We start from the raw sequence: 19,605 nt of genomic DNA, 5'->3' as shown, positions 1-19,605 counted from the left end.
CAAAAGTGACGTTCAGTGATTGGATAGTTTTAGAAAAGTTGTTACAGTTACGATGTACTGGAGCTCTATATAAGCAGGCTGACTGAACCCTTCAGTTCAGTTCTGTTCTGGCCTGTGAATAAACAAGAGCTGTTTGAAGAAGCGCTGTGTCGTCTGATATGTTCACCCACAACTTAACAATGAGAACCAGAGATTATGGCCACATTTTTGTAAACTCCCTGCCCAAATTTGCTACCCTAAACACTATAAAGGCATACCACCAGACTTCCAAACCTCCTTTGGGCAATTAGGTAGCATATTATGAATGATGACTGACTGATTGCTTGCAAAGTAAACCAGAATCAGCAGAGAATTCAATAGGGTTATATAAATATGAAGCAGAAAGATAATCCAAGTTAACCTGGTGCCTGAGGTCAAAGATCAAAAAGGCCCACTCAGTTGTGTGTGGGGACGGGGAAGTAGCAATAAGCAACTTTTCACCCCTTTAATGGTATTCAAAAATATATATGAAGTATGAAGGAGTCCCCTCAAACTAACAGTAAGGCCAGAACTGACTATAACCTAAACTTGAGACCAAAATGCTGGGAAGCACTCAGGAAAAGTAATCTGCAGGAGAAATTTTATTAGCAACAGAACAGTAAAGTATCAATCAGTTTCAATGAAGGATCAGGGAGCCTGGTATTTAAAAACAGGTCACATTCACCAGTAAGGAATGTTAATTACAAATATCTATCAAGTCCCATGGGAAGCATACATGGCTAATTTTCTTTCTCCAGTTGCTGGTTACGAAATATCAAATCGTGTCCTATGTGTAGGAGCATGGCTGATTTTGACTGGGCCCACTGCCATGACAGAAAACGCAAACAGAAAAACCTTGCTTAAGTCAAAGATCACTTTGATAAACCTGAAGCTTTTTGAGGAAGTGCCAGCATCTTTCGCTTTTCTGGATGCAGCTCACCAAAGGCTTGACTTCACATAGGCCCCAGGTGAGAACACCTTCCTTCTTTAGAAATACAGGAAACAATTGTGCCATCCATTTTGTAATTATATAAGTCCTGCTGTAATTATATGTCAGGAGGGCACGATGTTGGCTCTCCGTGTGGTTCAGCATGCACAAACCAGGCATGAAGCATAATTCCACATTAAGTGCTTACACAATACATATGCAGTCCTCCTCCTCCACCTTAGGGTAGTTCACTGAGCCTAAGGAGCAAGCATACCCTGCGCAGATGGCCTCATAGGAAATAGTTTGATGGGAACATGTTGGAAGCTGAGCTGTGTAATCGGCTTATTCTGTGCCCTTGGCTTATTCTGAGTCTAGAGTCTGATTCTCAACCCACCTGAAGCACACCCAGCAGCTAATTTTCTGCTTAAGATCCCTACACAGGACATTTCCACTGGTTGCCGCAGGGACACCTATTTAATGCCTTGCATTTTCCAATGAAAACACAGCATTTTCTACAGGGTGTTTTTTGTTTTTGTTTTTACCTGGCTTTTCTTCTTCTGGGATAGGTTCTTGTTTTTGTCTCATAACAGACAGCCTGCAACAAAATAAACCAGGGCCAACATGTTTATAAGAGAAGCTACGCACCTTGACCAACATTTCTGGCATGAAAACTACTTTTGTCATTTTGCGATCATCTTGGACAATCTGTTCATCTTCAGCATTTGCATAGCCCTTTAAATGGTTTCTTTCCAGCAGGAATGATGCTGAAGAGACTTTAGCAGTCTGCTGGCTGTGTCCCTAAAGTTCATGCAGTGCCACATTTATGTATAAGCTAAACAAGCTATAGCTTAGGGCCCCACTCTCTTGCCGCCCTCCAATTTCACTATTAATATACTTCTTCTTAATTGTATTTCAGTTCAACCATTACTTTGATAAAATACATATTTTGTTATGTGCAAATGGCTTTAGATACCTATTAGGTCCATAAATTACCATATAGCATATATTCAACATGAAAAACAGTGACAATTTGTTGTTGACAAAGGACAGCTGGACATATAAAGGGCCCCATTACCTTCAGTAGCTTAGGGCCTCATCAAACCTAAATCCAGCCCTGTGTTCATATTAACATATAACCAGTGGGTTTGAAGTTCTACTGGAAGTAGAAGATGATAGCAATAATGAGAATGTATTAATTGTAGTCCATCCTAGCCACTTGTCCCAGCCACTCTGGGTGGCTAGTAGCCATTGGTAGCTTTACCCTGCATGAATTTGTCTAGACTTCTTTTAAAACCATCCAGGTTGCTTGCTACCACTACCTCTTGTGGGCACAAATTCCATGATTTAAGTCTGTGCTGTGTCAAGAAGTAGTACTTTGCCCCATAACGTGTCTAGTTATTTTCTGTAATATGCAACAGAAATTCATTTTAGCAAACATTCAAAGGACTTGCAAAGAGGGCACCTGGTTACATGATTTCTCCCAAAGCTGCGCGGTTTGGAGGCAAATCCTGAGGCATCTGGGGGCAACTGTGATGGAAGTCTCTCTTCCATGCTTGTGGTCAGCTCCTGGGGATCAAGATGTAAATTGGCAGTTGCTGTCTGCAACAATCCCATGACAAGGTCCTTTTCTGCAGGGAGAGGAGAGGACATGTTTAGGAATCAAAAGATCTCACCTGCACAGTTTTAAGGTAAAATAAATAGGTTTGTCCCAGCTGCCCTTCATTTTTTTCTGCATGCAATTTCACATATAAATAAAAATTAGCCCACAAGTTATCATTCCCATATAAAATTATCAGTTTGTAAATAACCAAATGAACCTGCCCAGACCTTGAGATCTTTGAGGGGGATCTAGATAGAGCAGGGCTTCCCAAACTTGGGTCTCCAGCTGTTTTTGGACTACAACTCCCATCTTCCCTAGTTAGCAGGACCAGTGATATGCGATGATGGGAATTGTAGTCCAAAAACAGCTGGAGACCCAAGTTTTGGAAACTGAGGGTTGGTGATGAGAGAACAGGCCTTCTCTGTAGTAGCCTCTTGCTGATGAAATGCTTTCCTCAGGGAGGCCTGACTGGCACAAACTTTGTCATCATTTCAGCATCCGGCAAAGACATACTTGTTTCCCCAGGCATTTGGGCAACGCTGGTGATAGGACTGTGCTTAATAACGTTTATGTGATTTTATTATTGCATTTTCACTTTGGCTGTAAAGTCACTTGGGGACTTCCTTAGAGGAAGGCGTTGTGCAGGTGTTAACATGCCTGAACCACACTTAGGAATTATTCCTATGTTGCTAATTTAGGTGCATATCTAGGAATCTAATTTATTATGTTTATTCATCATGCAGGTTCATATACTGCTAAGTCACAAAAAGGGTGATGTGCCTAAGACACTAATAAAACAACATAAACTTAATAAAACAAAGAAAACTGTTCATAATATGCAGATTGCACACAGCTGAGTCACAATACTGAATGAATAAAAAAGCTTTAAGTGCCCAATGCTTAATAGTGAGGGTGTCTGCTTAATATCAGTTGGGAGTTCCATGCTTTTGGCACTGCCACTATTAAGGCCCTATTCCTGGTAGTTCCACCATGCACCACTGGCAAAAGTGTCGTTCCTAATGATCTAATGGTCTGGCAAGGCTATATGGAGTGAGGTGGTCCAGCAGGTAAAGTGTTTGGACTGGTGGCATATTGGCAGCCAGGGCAGATATTTCAGCAGAGATGATGTGTGCGGTCTCGATGACCCAGCCAGGGCTGGAGGAAGGGGAGGGCGGTGAGGGCAGGCTGCCCTGCCCCGGGTGTTGCCACTGAGGGTGTGTGTGTGTGACAAACTGCCAGGCGGCACTCACCGCGGGGCCTGCAGCATGCCTGAGCCACGCATCTCTCCTGGGAGTGATGCGGTGGCTTGAGCGCCCGCAGGCTCCATATTGCCCCAAACAGTCCACCCACTGCCTCCTCCCCAGCTGTAGGGCGGCTGAGTGGGAGGAGGCAGGCAGACTCCTCGGAGGCCCTGTGGAGCATCCTGCCCCAGCTGGCCCCACCCCTGCGGGTGGCTGGCCCCATCCCCAGGCTGCCCCAGCGCCCAATCGGCTTGCTCCGCCACTGGGCCCAGCCCAGTCAACAGCTGAGCTGCTAGATTCTGCACTAGCTGCAGCTCCCAGGCCAGTTCTAAGGGTGGCACCACACAGAGTGCATTGCAGTAATCCAGGGTACCAACGCATGGACCACATTGGCTGGGCTATATAATCTGCAAATGAGACATAGCCGGAAACAATGACCAGAAAATCAGGACTGACTTGTCGGCTGCACATTCTGCTGCAATCCCCCAGGTGCTGCTGTGTTGTAATGTGTGGAAAGGCCTATGCTTCAAGGTGGCATTGCAAACGTGCTGCATGCCCTGAGTGTTTCGATGCATTAGACAACAACCCACTGAGCTGCAACGGGTGTTAATAGGGGGAGATAGTTGATAACAAAGTAGAGATAATGCCCATTTCCAAAGGCTTTTGCTCCTTGCAGGCTCTGCATGCACCTTACCCCTCTGCGCAGCCATGAGCAGCCATTGCTGGATCGCAGTCAAGGAGTCTGTCTGCAGGATCTGACAGAGCAGCTCTAAAATCTGTTGGCAGAAGAGTACAGTGGGAAAGTGTCAGCACAACCGGGGGCGGAGTGACATTGATACAACAGGGTCAAGAGGGTATACACACAGGCTTATCTCGGTAATTTTTATGCTGGTGAGAACTTTGCCCTACCTTACCATTCGTTGTTCCTATGGTGCAATCTCCCCACGCCTCTCCCCGCAGTCCCAGGCAGGGGTCAGAATGAGGACGCTGGTCAAACCCTTGGTGGGCTTCCATTTATACCTAGTAGCTTGCAAGCAGCAAGGTATGGAGACCTATCTTAGGGTAATTAGGGTTGCCATGTGTCCTCTTTTTCCAAGACACACCCTCTTTTTCAGGGGTATAAGGTAAAGGGACCCCTGACCATTAGGTCCAGTCGTGACCGACTCTGGGGTTGCGGCACTCACCTCGCTTTATTGGCCAAGGGAGCCGGCGTACAGCTTCTGGGTCATGTGGCCAGCATGACTAAGCTGCATCTGGCGAACCAGAGCAGTGCACGGAAACAGTGTTTACCTTCCTGCCGGTGCGGTACCTATTTATCTACTTGCACTTTGACGTGCTTTCGAACTGCTAGGTTGGCAGGAGCAGGGAGCGAGCAACGTGAGCTCACCCCGTCGCAGGGATTCGAACCGCCGACCTTCTAATTGGCAAGTCCTAGGCTCTGTGGTTTAACCCACAGTGCCACCCGCGTCCCTGTTTTTCAGGGGTATAATTTGAGTCACATTGCATTTATTTGCTTTGAATGGCCGTCATAGTCTCCTCTTTTTTGCTCTTCAAAATATGGCAACGCTGGAATGCTTAGGAATTCCAGGAAAGGTCCTGGGATCTTTTACTTGGTGTTGGAGAGTAACCTAATGCCACGACAAGTGTGAGATCTTCCCCGTTGCCACCACACTTTCCTTAGGACCCCTCAATCCTTAGACAGGTGTGCTTTCCGAGAGTCCAAAACAAACACTTATGAGGGGACAGAGCTAGCCCAGAGCCCAAGGTATAGCTTGCTTTTCTCTGTCAAACCCTGCACACATGCAGCATGAGCCAAGTGGATCTAGGCATGTTAAGGGGAAATATCCCTTAACCCAACACCAATATAAGGTATAAGGTAGCAGTAATGCTGAGGGACTGGCAACAGTAATCTTTGAAAGAGTTTCTGATCCAGGAGGGCCTTGGTGGACAGGTGCTTGTGGCCTGCCAATAACTAGTCAGTCAGGTCCATCAGGGAGATGCCTCAACATCTTTTGGAAGTTGGGAGATGGGCTATGGAAAAGTTGACTAAGGCCATTTTGCCCCAGTTCTACCAGACGAAATCTATTTGTGTATTCAAGAGGAGAGACATTAACTCTCTGGGGGTTGAGAATAAGATCTTAAACAGGCAGGTTAGCACACAGCAGGCCTGAGTTACACAGCCTAGCAAAAGTTGTGTCATATGAATCTCCGATCTGTTTGGGCACTCGCTCTATGTAGGGCTCTCAGAAAGTGGCTATTTAGAACCAGGTTTTATTCTTTTCAAAGTGCAAAGAGTTCTGCACTGGTTGCCCATTTGCTGCTGGGCTGGGCCAAGTCCAGTGTGTTATTATTGGCCCTTAACAGCTTGGGACCAGTTTACCTGAAGTATCACCATAATCCATATAAGCACATGCAGGGGCTTGAATTTGTGAAACTGGCGCTGTTACTGATGCCATATAATACTCATTCCACAATTGTAAGAAATCAGTCCTTTAGTTCAGCAGCATCTACACTTTGGACCCCCTCACCTATTGACACCAGGCAGGTTCCTTCGCTGTACTCTTTTCAGAACTTGTTTGAAAGATTGTTGTTTAGGCAAACTACATGTGCTTATCCCTTTTTTGGTTACTGTTCATTTTAATCATCTTTTGAATGTTTTTAAACACCTGTTTTTAACTGGTTTTTTTTAAATTAATGTTTTACTTTATAGTTTTGTAATCCACTTAGATTTCTTACAACCAAATGGTATATAAATTTTGTTTTTGTTTTCTTAAAAAAGATAAGCATTTGCTGCTTTCCTAACTTTCCCCCCAAAGCAAATGAAACATAACATTTGTGTGTCTGTGCGATAATTATTTGCTTTATCAGGTTTAATTTCTAATCCATTCTGAGCAGAAACTGTTCTTATTATTCCATCAAAATCAAATCTAATTTATAATCAGCACTGAGCAGAAACTTTTCTTATTACTCCATCAATAAATTTACAGGAAAATAGTTGTAATTGGTTTGTGGTATAGGTTAAAAAAGAAGAAGGGTCTGTTTGCCCCTTTTTTTTTCATGCATGGCTTACTATAAGTTCTTGGTCCCGGAAGAGCAGGGTCGCATCCTTGCCTTTATTCTTGGCATTGTTCCTGTGCAAACGGCGGGACGAATGGCAAGCTGTAGCTCGAGAAGGAGGTGGGATGAGACGTCCTGTTTCTTCTGAGTATTGCGTCTCCCTCCGAGACTTTTCTGCCTTAAAATACAACAACAAGCTACAGTAGAGGAACTGGACATGGAAGAACAAGTCAGACACAAAATCTTGCAATGTATGGTGCTCTTGTTCAGAGTTGTAGTAAGCCAGCCATACCGTCTTTCAGGATACGCCATTCCATTCCATTCCCCTCCTGCCCATGTTTTCCTTTCCCACCTGCTCTCATCTGTCAATCAGCACTCCATGTCTACTGAGCATGCTCTGATCTTGCTGAATTGAGTTTGCAGTCTGCCCCATATTCACTATTAGCATATATTACAGCAAATTAATTCTCTGATTATGGATCTGATAAGGAACCTTTAATGTGGACATAATATCAGGAGCCTATTTTTGCTCCAGTAAAGGAAACACATTTCTTAAGAAACCATTGCGAATGCATTTTGGCCACGTTTAAAGGGCCCTCATACCACTTTAACAGTCACTGCTTCCCCCAAAGAATCCTGGGAACTGTAGATTGTTAAGGGTGCTGAGAGTCCTTAAGAGACTTCTATTCCACTTACAGAACTATAGTTCCCAGAGTCCCCTGGGAAGAGAGATGGACTGTTAAATCAGTCTGAGAGGGGAATAGGGGTCCCCCAGGATTCTTTGGGGGAAGCCACAACTGTTAAATGTTGTAATAGTGATTTAAAGGTGTGTCCTTTCAGTATCAAGAAAATTTACGTAAGACTCCAAAATATGACATGAGGAAAGTACTAGATGTTGAAATCAAAATAACCCATCCTTATTTATAGCTGAGGCTTGTGAGCCATCTACTGGTGGCCAACAGTGTATATGTGTGTGAAAGGTTTGTAATGACTTTTAGTTAAACATGATTGATTGAAATAAAAAAAATCCTTCCAGTAGCACCTTAAAGACCAACTAAGTTAGTTCTTGGTATGAGCTTTCGTGTGCATGCACACTTCTTCAGATACACATGCATGTACACGTGCATGCACATGAAAGCTCATACCAAGAACTAACTTAGTTCGTCTTTAAGGTGCTACTGGAAGGAATTTTTTTATTTTGACTATGGCAGACCAACACGGCTACCTATCTGTAACTAGAATGATTGATTGAGTGATTGGTTGGTTGGTTGGTTGGTTGATTGATGTGTACGTGAGAGAGAGTGTGTGTATAGTTGGATGGATGGATGGATCTAGATAGATCTGTGGTGCTCAATGTTTAGGTTTAATGAAAAGAATGTAATTAGAACTTGTATGTTATAACTGGGATATGTTGCAAGACTGTCTCAATGTGCATTAGAAAGGGGTTATGCAAGAGGTTTAATCAGAGGTTATTTGTAAAGACTGTGTCCAATGTCGAGAATATAATCAAGATGCATGTGTATTGGAATGTGTGTACCTACTTCTGAGCATCAGGAATTAGCATGGAAAGAGGTAAATGTTCTAAGTGTTTACCAATCTTTAATCCCAGTCAATCAAGATGTGTTGATGAAGGCAGGGGAACTCCTTTGTTAGGTGAAACCTAACCATGAGTACTTCAAAGCAACTGAAACTGAATAGAGGAGGATTAGTTTTTAGGAAGGTATAATTAGGAGCGATGCCTTGGACTGAGTGCTGCACTGACCCTCTTGAGATGACCATGCTATAAAATCTGGACTCCATCCATGCAGACTAAATAGGTGGGGGGGGGGGAATCATATTTCTTAAAGCTACAATGGTCTCCACTGCTTTCGGTTCTCCAAAGGAGCCCAAACCCTGGGCGAGTGCCTGGAACCTTATGGACTTTTGCTACTGCTTGGCAGAGAGATGGGGAGGCACACAACTTTTGTGTATATATCTATATCTATATCTATATCTATATCTATATCTATATCTATATCTATATCTATATCTATATCTATATCTATATCTACGTGTGTGTGTGTGTGTATGAATCACTGAGCTGTGGCTTTAAACGATTGATATGGAAAGACAGAGCCTTGAATCTTGTGTTTCTAAATATGAGTGGTTTGTAGCACTCAGTGAATTTGAGCTGGGTGAATAAAGCTCCTCCCAGAAAGTGCAGCACTTCATTTTGAGCTGCCATCCAGGTTAGGTTGGAACAAGCTGCTCCCAGTATTATCTGTATTTGAGGAAAAGCTCAAATTTCGGTTGTGCTAGTCTTCTGCTGCTCCATAATTCTGACCTCTGGTAGAGTTTCAGCACCAACCCTTACAAAACTAGAGATGTTGTGTAGTTGTGTACTTGGTTGGCCTTGTGTAACCGGCCACAAATATTTAATTGAGAATTGGCCCAGGCAGCTGCTCCAGTTGGAGCCAAAGTTTCAACAATGGGAAGGCTAGCAACTGCATGCCATTCTTTGCGTAGGAACCACCCCAGTCTTTCCACAGTGCCCTGCCCTCTGGTATTGGACCTTAGCCTCAGAGTTAAGAGAAGTAAGCTGGATTGGAGTGTTGACATCCCTAAATCTGGAGGTTGCTTAGATCTCGTGGGTTTTCCATGGACACCTGGTTGGTCACTATGGGGATGCTGGACTAGAAGGGCCATTGGCCTGATCCAGCAGGCTCTTCTTATCTTCTTGGAGTTTCAGTCTCAGCCCAGCCCATGGTGGAGCTGAGTTTGGAAACCTGTCCACCTCCAGATGATGGCTCCAGCTCCCATCAGTTCTAGCCAACAGAGATGATGGGAGCTGGGAGTCCAATGACATTTAGAAGTTGCAGGTTCATTGCCCTCTGCAGGGGAGTGTTATGCATGCTTATTCATTTCAACAGAAGTCCATCATGTCACTATATCATAAAATCACAGAATTGTAAAGTTGGAAGGGACCTCAAGGACCTTCTCATCCAATCTCCTGCACTGCAGGAATCCTGCCCACTGCCATCCCTGGGTGGGCACAAACCGGCAACCTTCTAGTTAACAGTCAGACACACCAATCCACTGTACCCTTGGGTTTATCATCCCCTACCTGTACATTAAGCATTCCACTAACTCGTCTTTGGGTATTCTTTGAATGAGAAATAATTTATTCTGATATCAACAAAATGAGGAGTTGTCATCTTCTGAAAGAATCACTAAAGAAGACAGCCCAAGTCTGAGCAGGGTTACAAAATGGAAAACAGAAGTGCTATTTTTCCTCATTATCTGAACAAATAATTGTACTGGACTGTTTTTGCTCCCATCCACTGTACTTGGTTACTTTCATTCCCAGTGTTGGGCTCACCCCCTTCCTTAGCAAATCAGCCCCACGGGATGGGATCACAATGCCACCCCCTTTTTCCTACTCACTGCCTCCTTTTTCTCAGTGGACGAGGCGGCTCTGACTCTTGCAGCAAGTTCCCTCAATTCTTCTCGCCAGGCATTGGACAAAGAACCTGCTTGAGAGAGGGGAGGAATGAGGAAGATGGCAAATTCGAAATAAAAACAAAAGTGGCTGGGATGCGGTCATGCGGGAGCCAGGATCGGCTGCGGATTCCCTCCCTGAGCTTGCCTCTGTGTGTAATGTGTGGAACAGTCTTATAGGCAAAACACATGACTTGTGTGATATATTGATAGCAGGCAGTTGGACTGTACCACTTCAGAAGGCAGACTGAACGTTCCACTACACAAAAACCCCTTGTGCATTCAAAACTAGCATGCTCGTTCTATTATTTCTTATATGCTAGTTTTGACAGAGGCATCCTGGCCTCTGGGTTATGACGGAAGATCATTGTTTCAAATGAAGATTCAGCAGCAACTTGATGAACATTCGGAAACAGCTTGGAAATGAGGCCACATTCATGCCATACATACGAAGCACTCTTTTACCACCGTAACTGTCATGGATTTCCCCAAATAAACCTTGTCTGTTTATTGTCTGGCCTCGGTCCAGTATATCTGAAGGAGCGTCTCCACCCCCATCATTCTACCCGGACACTGAGGTCCAGCACCGAGGGCCTTCTGGCGGTTCCCTCACTGCGAGAAGCCAAGTTACAGGGAACCAGGCAGAGGGCCTTCTTGGTAGTGGCGCCCTCCCTGTGGAATGCCCTCCCACCAGATGTCAAAGAGAACAACAACTACCAGACTTTTAGAAGACATCTGAAGGCGGCCCTGTTTAGGGAGGCTTTTAATGTTTGACGTAGTACAGTATTTTAATATTTTTTTTTGGAAGCTGCCCAGAGTGGCTGGGGAAGCCCAGCCAGATGGGCGGGGTATAAATAATAAATTATTATTGTTGTTGTTGTTGTTTGTTAAGGGTGCTGACCTCACGGGCCAACAATTCCCAGCACCCTTAACGAACGGCTTTTCCCATGGGGGGAAGCCATGGCTGTTGAAAGTGGTATAAGAATGCTTTGTATATATTGGTATGGATGTGAACCCAAGTTAAGCCCCTGGCAATAATTTGATGCAGATTCAGAAACAGCTGAGAACCACATTACAGCCTGCTAAGATCACGTGAGGCAGCTCAAGAAACAGGCGCACACACACACTGTTTCTGCTTTAATGCGGGTGCTATTAATCACCGTATCCTCAGGAGGCATATTCATCATGATGATATTTAATGGCACAGTCTGTGATATAATAGCATTGACAACCCTTGTTGATTAGGATAGATTGCAGGTGGTGAAGTGGATCTCGGAAGGAAGCTAAGCTGAGCTTTTTGACAGTAGTGCTCTCTGTGGTATCGTAAGATGGGGCAACAAATCATACACACACCAAAACCTGTTTCATACGACTATCAGGACTGTGCGAAAAGCTCTCCTTTGGAGACAACCTTCCTTGTAATTGTCCAAACAGGCAGGAAAAAAGTCTTCACCCGGAGAGTCTTATCAGTATCTGATCTAAGCACCAAGCTACAAAATACACCAGCTCCAGATCTGTGCCCTTATGCACAGATATTTGGATGTCGGTCGTGCTGTGGTCTAAACCACTGAGCCTCTTGGGCTTGCCGATCAGAAGGTTGGCGGTTCAAATCCACACAATGGGATGAGCTCCTGTTGCTCTGTCCCAGCTCCTGCCTACCTAGCATTTTGGAAGCATGCCGTTGCAAGTAGATAAATAGGTACTGCTGTGGTGGGGAGGTAAATGGCATTTCTGTGCGCTCTGGTTTCCATCATGGTGTTCCGTTGCGCCAGAAGCGGTTTAGTCATGATGGCCACGAGACCCGGCAAGCTGTCTGTGGACAAATGCTGGCTCCCTTGGCTTGAAAGCAAGATGAGCACCGCAACCCCATAGTCGCCTTTGACTGGACTTAACTGTCCAGGGGTCATTTACCTTTAGCTTTATATGTATACCATATTTTTTGCTCTATAAGACTCACTTTTTCCCTCCTAAAAAGTAAGGGGAAATGTGTGTGTGTGTTATGGAGCGAATGCAGGCTGCGCAGCTATCCCAGAAGCCACAAATTTTGAGCATGAGGAACATGATCCAGACTGAGACCCTAGCATGTTTGTCGAATAGCGTGTGTGTGTGTGTGTGTGTGTGTGTGTAGAAGGTTTAACTATTAGCCCCAATCCAGATCAAGGCCCCTGTGGGCTATTTGCATAGTGGGGGGAAAGCTCATTTTGAAGTGAATGGGAGGTGTCCCCCCCCCAAAAAATACTCTTGCTTTGCAAATTGCCAGTGTACACCCCTGGAAAGTTGTGCATGTGTGGGTGTGGCGCTTGCGTTGGAAATATTCCTCTTGCATACTAACCTGTTGATAGCCAGGGGACTGGAACAGGTTGTGGGTCTCCGATGGGTATCTGAGCCCCAGGCGCCCCCAAAATAGAAGCACGAATCTGACTTTTTATCATTGGGTGAGGTGGCAGAATGGTCTGCTCGTACCACTCATCATTAACTGTGCAAACAGGAGCACCATTCAAACCTGCAACAGAGGAAGGCATCCATGGGTAAGTTGCACAGGAAAGAACCACATTATAGAAGAAAACTGGCTTGAACCAGAGACTGGAGGAGCTTCCTGGTTCTGCCTCAGAAAGGATTTCCTAGACTCAGATTCTTCACCTGTGTGCCTGCTGAATCTTTAGAACTCCCTTCTGGAATCCATTTCGGATTTTGAAGGCTCCAATTCTGCCTTCAAACTGTCTGAAAGGTGAGACTCCAGCTATGTACACACCATACATTGAAAGCACCCTCAAAGAATCATGGAAACTGTAGTTCCCATCACCCTTAGCAAACTACAATTCCCAGTGTTATTTGGGGGAGGTCATGTGCTTTCTGTGGCGTGGTGAGCCTACATTAGGGTATTAATTACCAGAGGAATTTTTGTTGTTGTTGCATGCCTTAAAGAGCTAATTGAATTGCCACACATTGTACATTTTGCATTCTATTGCATGCAAAGCACATAAATGTGCCACTGTAATTTACAGCTATAAGCAGCAATTTTGTGCTGCAACATTTGCGCATTTTTATTTATTTATTTAAGTGCTTTCGGATTTTCATTACCTAACAAAAGCATGCCTGAACTTTACTTCTGAACAGACTCATACAGGATGGCACTGCTGCCTGTTTACCTTGAATATGAGTGACTCTGTGAGGGTGGGGATTGTGCCGTGAGAAGAAAGAGTGATGGCTGAGGCAGCCAAACCGAGCGCTGTTCTTGGAATGGGGTCTCAAGGCCTGAGCGCTGAAACGGAGTGGGGTATTCAGGGCCATGTGTTTAAGCTTCCCTGCCAGAACAGTGATGTCTTTGCCTGTGAAGGGGCTGGCAGATGGACTCTTCAGATCCCCCATTTCCTCTTTCTTAGATGGTCCTGAGTAAAAAGAGAAGAGGCAAAGTTTTAAAAAACAATTATACAACTTGCAGAGCAACGGATGCCTAAAGGATGTCTCTCCTAGGAAAACAGTGAAATTTGGTTCCCTTGGCTGCTTACGTAGTACCCAGGCTCCTTGTTCCAAATCCACAAAGGTGTGCAAAAATAGTTTGACAAACAACTTTAAATAATTGCAAATACCCCCGTTTCTAGTGAGACAGGGCGCTTCTAGACTGTGGCGAGTTTGCAAGTAGAATTGCAGCAAATTCAGCTTGTGCAGTTAAAATGGTTTTGGATCTGGTGCTCTTATGCATCAAGCCTGGTTCAAAAATAACCTGACTTTCTACAGCAAGGAAGGCAATGTAAAACCAATGAAAAAGCATGGGATAACAATTGCTTGACATGATGCTGTATAAACAAGCAAATCTGAATAAATTCTGAATAAAAACACATTGTCTGGAAGCCAATACAGTTTAAAACATTTCTATTCCCTCCCACTGTAGTGAATGCCTTTAAAAATACATTGATTTTGCTCTGATCTGGCCTAACTATTACACGTTATCTTTTACACTCCAGGGAATCCAACCAACTTGATCGAATCCAATGTCTAGATGAACGCTGGCGAGTTCTTGTATTTTTCTCTCCATAAAGAAGTCAATAATTCAGAATGTTGTACTAACCTTAAAAGCCAGTCTTAAACAGACTGCCGCAAGCAAGGATGATGTGAACAATCTCGCATAGGTGTGCAGGAAAGGTTTTAATGCCAGAGACTCTATGACAGGGAGCCTGAGTCATGTGATGAACGAGAACTTGAGAAACAGAGTCTGCAACAGGTTTGCTGAAGAACAAAACAACTGGCCATTTAAAGACCCTTCTGACAGTTTTGAAAGGTGACCTGGAGTCTTGGCAGTGCCACTGAGATCATATTCTGAAGACCCAGCAAGCTCTTTCTCTCAAAGGATTGTGTGCTGTTCAACACCCACACGTTGCACCGTCAGCATCAATAAAAGAGATGCAATTGTGAAGAAGCATTGAAGCATCTTATCAAAATGAAAACAGAAACTCAGAAACATAGCTCAGTTTAATGATGCTATCTTGAAGCCCCACAGTGCTGCCTAAGTTGACTTTGATGATGTTTCCACGTAGACCTGTGTACAGCATGTGCTATATGGAAGGAGCTAATTAATTACATTAAGATGTTATGGTTTCAAAGTTTTCTTTGCCCAACGGAGGTGAACAGAGCCAACAGCGATTACTGGAGGTGAATGCTGGAATCTTTCTTCATTGAAAGTAACCAGAATTTGTGAAATGGTGATCATGCAACTTGCATTGCAATATTAACTAGCCCCTCCTAGGTCCTGTTTATTCAAACACTGCTACCATTCCTGGGCAGGGATATTCCTATCCTACATGAACGATGATACATAGCAAGAGTGGGGAACCTGTGGCCCTTTAGATATGGCTGAACTACAACTCCCATTATCCCTACATGTTACTGATGGGAGTTGGGGTCCATCAACATCTGAGCGACTGTAGTTTCCCCACCTCTGGTATACATTTTTCACTCAAGGAAAGATATTGCATGTACCATTTAGGCTCATGGAAATGTGTTTGCCAATTAGGGTCTTGATTTGAGCAGCACCAGGCCTGGAATTTATTGTTGAACCCATTGTTCAGTTTGGGGACCTGGCTCTCCCATATCAAGTGTAACCCAGCACCGTTTCCCTGCCAAATGGAAAAAGAGTGTTATCTCTCTGAAGTTTGTCCCCTCTTAAAGTGACTCCCTGCAGCTGCTCTTCCTATTTCTGACTTTGGGTGAAAGGATTCCTCAGTCAGCTTCCAGGTGGGCTTGAACCCTCACACTTTTTGGTTTACAAACAGATGTAATCATCCACCTGAAGAGCTTTGAAACCCCAATTTCAATGGAATATTCTTAAGCCAGTGGTTGTCAACCAGTGTGCCATGTCACCCTGGGGTGCCTTGAATGGTGGCCAGGGGTGCCACAGGCAACATTGGCCTCGGTCCTTCTTTCCTTCCCTCCCTCCTCTGCCTTCTCGCATCTCTGCCTCCCAAAGGCTTGTGTGCCTGTTTGTTGCCACAGCCCTGGGTATAAGCTCCCCAGGTGAATGGTGCCTCTGTGGCTGGCTAGGGGGTGCAGTTGCCAGGAGCTGAGACGGCCTCGGATTAAGCAAGCAAGGAAGTGGGCAAGGAAGTCCAGACAGACAGCCTGCCAGCCTTTGCTGTAGGAAATGGACAGACAAGTCCCAGGCCCCTGTGGGGCAGTGTGAGGAGGCATCTCTCTTTGGCAGGGGTGGGGTGGGGACACAGCGCAGAGACCAGGGGCAGCAGCAGCTGCCTGAAGGACTCTCAAGGAAAGGAGGCTGAGGAAACACTCCACAAGGGAGGTTGTTTGGAAAAGGGTAAGAGGCTGCCAGCTCTGCAGGCAAGGGGTGACATAACTGGGCCCCTGACCCCACAGGGGTGCCTGTGCTGGGCCTGGGGGTTAAACCGAGCAACGTGGTCCAGGTCCAGTCCTGAATCCAAGGATTCCGCGAGGAGTCAGTCCAACAGGGCCAAGGCAGGACACCAGGAAACAAGGCTAGGTCAGGCACAGGGTCTCAGGCAGGTTCTGGCAAACAGCAATGTTGGTCCTGCAATCTGGGGTGGGGTCCGGCGGCCTTTTATCTTTGTCGGGGTAACGGCCGGTGCTGATCCCCTGGTTACTCAACTCCCTGTCTCGCCCAAAGGCAAGCACTCAGGTCTCTCCTTCTCTCAGACCTTAGTCTCTGCAGCTCCAGAAATATTGGTGGGTTACTAGACCCAGAGGCCGCCTCAGCTTCTGCTGACCCAACTGGAAGCGGAGCAGCTGTAAGTGGTTGCCCAGCTGAAGGCAACAAGGTAATCCCCGCATCTGGAGCCAGGGCAGGCTCAGGCCCCAGACTTGGCCCAGCTGGTGCTTGTTGCAGGGGAACCTGTGCAGACTGGGGCTCTTCAGAATCAGGCCCCAGATTTGGTTCAGATGCCGCCTGAGGCAAAGGATCCAGTGCGGACTGAGACTCCTCTGGTTCTGAGCCCGAGTCCCAGGCCATCACAGTGCCACAGAAAGAATGTAGTTGGTCAAGGGAGCTGTGGACTCAAAAAGGTTGAAAACCTCTGACTTAAGCACATGCTCTACTATTCTTCTGTAGATATCAATGATGCTTTGGTTAAATTGTGCCATTGTTGCTGAAAGTAAATACTTCCCTCCACCCTTCAGTTCAAAAACAAATTTCACCATCCTATCATGACAGTGAACTGTCTCAGCAACAAAGATAGTTGCTTTTGTTTTTTATTCTTTGCAAGGATGGGGCAGATGCCTTCACATTTCTTTCATTCTAAATGCTGTGTACAGCTCTGGTTGCCCATCTCAAAGAGGATGTAATAGAATAGGAAAAGAGGCAGAGAAGACAAACCTAAATGATCAAGGTGAAAACATCAGAGTCCTTTTGGCTAGGAAATATATATATATGACTAAGTGGGGCCGTTATAGAGGTTTATATAATGATGTATAGATGGAAAAAGTGGAGAAACAGATATCCTCTTTTCTCATACTACTAGAACCTGGGAGTCAGTCATAGAAATTGGTTGAGGAGAGGTAGCAGAGACAAAAGACAGGATTTCTCCGTACAAGACACAATTAATAGTATTTGCTACTGCCAGGTTCTGATGACGACGAGCTCAGGTGGCCTTAAAAAGCAATTCGAGAAATTCACAGAGAAGTCTGTCGATGGCTCATAGCCATGATGACTACATTCAACATCCTGATTCAAAAGCAGTGTGGTAGCGTGTACCAGCTACTGGGAGTGAGTCATAGTGGTTTGCCTTCACACTCTGTTCGTGGACCTTCCAGAAGATCTAGCTGGCCACTGTGGGAAACACAATGTGGAACCGATCCAGCAGTTCTTCTGATGAGCTTGTACAGATGTAGCACACCTAGGGCTGAGAACAGGCAGGTCTCCTTCTGTGGCAATGCAAAAGTTTTAGTGCAACGCAGTGTAATGTCTCAAGGCCATGCCAGGGACTGACACAATGTCCTATTTCTCATCACTCTCTGCTTGCGCCTCTGACAGAAAAGGCAACCGTGGAGAGGGGTTTATGTTGTGCAGATGGGCCCGTACCTTCCAGGGATGCTTATGTAGTGGTAGAAAGCACAGGTGAGCCTGTGGTGGACCAAGAAAGTCCTTGTAAAAGGGAATGGATTTTGAGGAAGAATTTGCAAGGAGGAAGGGGAGTTGACTGAATGGACACAGTGAAGCTACTTCAGTCACAGTCTGGGAGAAGATTCAGACTGTGTTGACAAATGTTTATTGGCCACCATCTCCTGTGGAGGCACTGGTCTTGATCCAGCTTCAGTAGGCTGGTCAATGTATAAATGTAATTTGTGGGAATGGGTTAGGGTTCTCATATTTGGAGTTGCTTCCTCATGTCCCATGGAAGTGAAAAGAATGGAGAAACTGACTCAACCAAATCCTAAGCAGTTTCTGATCTAGTCAATTTCACCCATAATGGAAAGGTTGTACTTCCTTTTCTTTGTTAAGGGTCACATGACTGGCTGGTGTGGGAGACAGAGGAGAAAGGATCTCCAGGGGTGGGAGGCTGGAGTAAGAAACAGAAGTTCTCAGGTGAGAGCTAGGAAGGTCTACTTTTCTGTATATGGATAAAGGCTATGATGCAACTACTTTTAATTTCTTTTCTCTTTCTTCTTTCTCCCTCGCCTTCCTATTTCTTGCTTTTTATTCTCTCTTTTCGCTTCTCTTTCTTTTTCTTTTTTTAGATTAGATAGGTTTTTCATGTATTTTATGTTGAAAATTTTCTCAATTTTTTTTTTACAAAAAAAAGAGGGTGCTGTTGAAACTGTGGGCACTTCCTTTTTATTCCACATTCATGATGATTTCTGCTCATGGTGTTTTTGGGGCAGTCAGACATGATACCGCTTTGAATACTGTGTTTGAAGCTGCAAAACTTTTGGGGTGCTCAAACTGCTTCAGTTCCCGTCAGGGCATAGCCCGTAAATTCCTGCTGAAATCCCTCAACCACAAACATACATGTTCCCATTTGTTTTTGTCTACTTTTGTTGCACTGTAGCCCCTCCAGACAGCAATAGTGTGGTAGCATTGGGGCAGCATCCCAGAACAGAGAAGAGAAGAGCAGAGCAGAAAAAGTTCACAACTAATGCATTATTGTTGTGTCAAGAAAGCGTTGCAGAATACACCTGTGATAAAACACCTGTCTGGAGGGGCCCCTAACTGGGTCACCATCCAATAGACATATGCAACAAATACATAAAATGTCGTATCAGAGATGGATATGGGACAAGACGTGAAAAGAAATTATAGCAGTCAGTCAAACAGAACAAGAAAAAATATACTTGGAAATCAAGTATATTTGCTTGGAAATCAAGGTGGTCCATAGTCAATAGCCGTCAACAATCATGTATGCAATTACTTTAAATGCCTAGTAAGAAGCAGAAAGAAAGTGCTCTTGTTTCTCAACTGTTTTTAAAGCTGTTGCAGGATACTTATAGAAATTTGATATAGGAGGTAGTATATTTCTTGCTTTCACTCTCTTTCTTCTCTGCCCGCCCCCCCCTTGCTGAGTTCTCAGAAAGCAATTGTTTTTTAAAGGATCTGCATAAGCTAATTTGGCCTGCAGCTATGGCATTTGGACAAAGACAACAACAAACCCCAGATGTGCTTCTTATTCAATATTTATAAAGGAGCGACTCACCATTTAAGCTGTTGCCACATCCATGTGGGGAATGGGGTGTCCTTTTGACTTACTGTCTGGCCAAAGGCTGCAAAAATAATCTCACTTCTGTACATAACAAAAGTCTGCCTTCTTTGTCCCTGACTGTGT

The 19,605-nt window shown here is 44.8% G+C and overlaps 1 protein-coding gene across 1 annotated transcript in view; it reads right to left on the bottom strand.

The window, feature by feature from the left end:
• Nucleotides 1-19,605, bottom strand: part of TBATA (thymus, brain and testes associated) — a 42,788-nt gene extending 23,183 nt beyond the window's left edge. Inside the window, exons 1-8 of the mRNA XM_083503283.1 lie at nt 19,477-19,605; nt 13,471-13,710; nt 12,654-12,824; nt 10,268-10,353; nt 6,858-7,022; nt 4,482-4,563; nt 2,409-2,574; nt 1,489-1,541 (exon numbers count right to left, since the gene is read on the bottom strand). Coding sequence (XP_083359409.1) covers nt 1,489-1,541; nt 2,409-2,574; nt 4,482-4,563; nt 6,858-7,022; nt 10,268-10,353; nt 12,654-12,824; nt 13,471-13,690 — 943 coding nt within the window. The 5' untranslated portion in view covers nt 13,691-13,710; nt 19,477-19,605. The remainder of the gene's footprint in view (nt 1-1,488; nt 1,542-2,408; nt 2,575-4,481; nt 4,564-6,857; nt 7,023-10,267; nt 10,354-12,653; nt 12,825-13,470; nt 13,711-19,476) is intronic.

Source organism: Podarcis liolepis, assembly GCF_965112155.1.
Source record: "Podarcis liolepis genome assembly, chromosome: 5".
Classification (NCBI taxonomy): Eukaryota; Metazoa; Chordata; class Lepidosauria; order Squamata; family Lacertidae; genus Podarcis; species Podarcis liolepis.
This window is presented reverse-complemented; position numbering and strand designations above follow the sequence as displayed.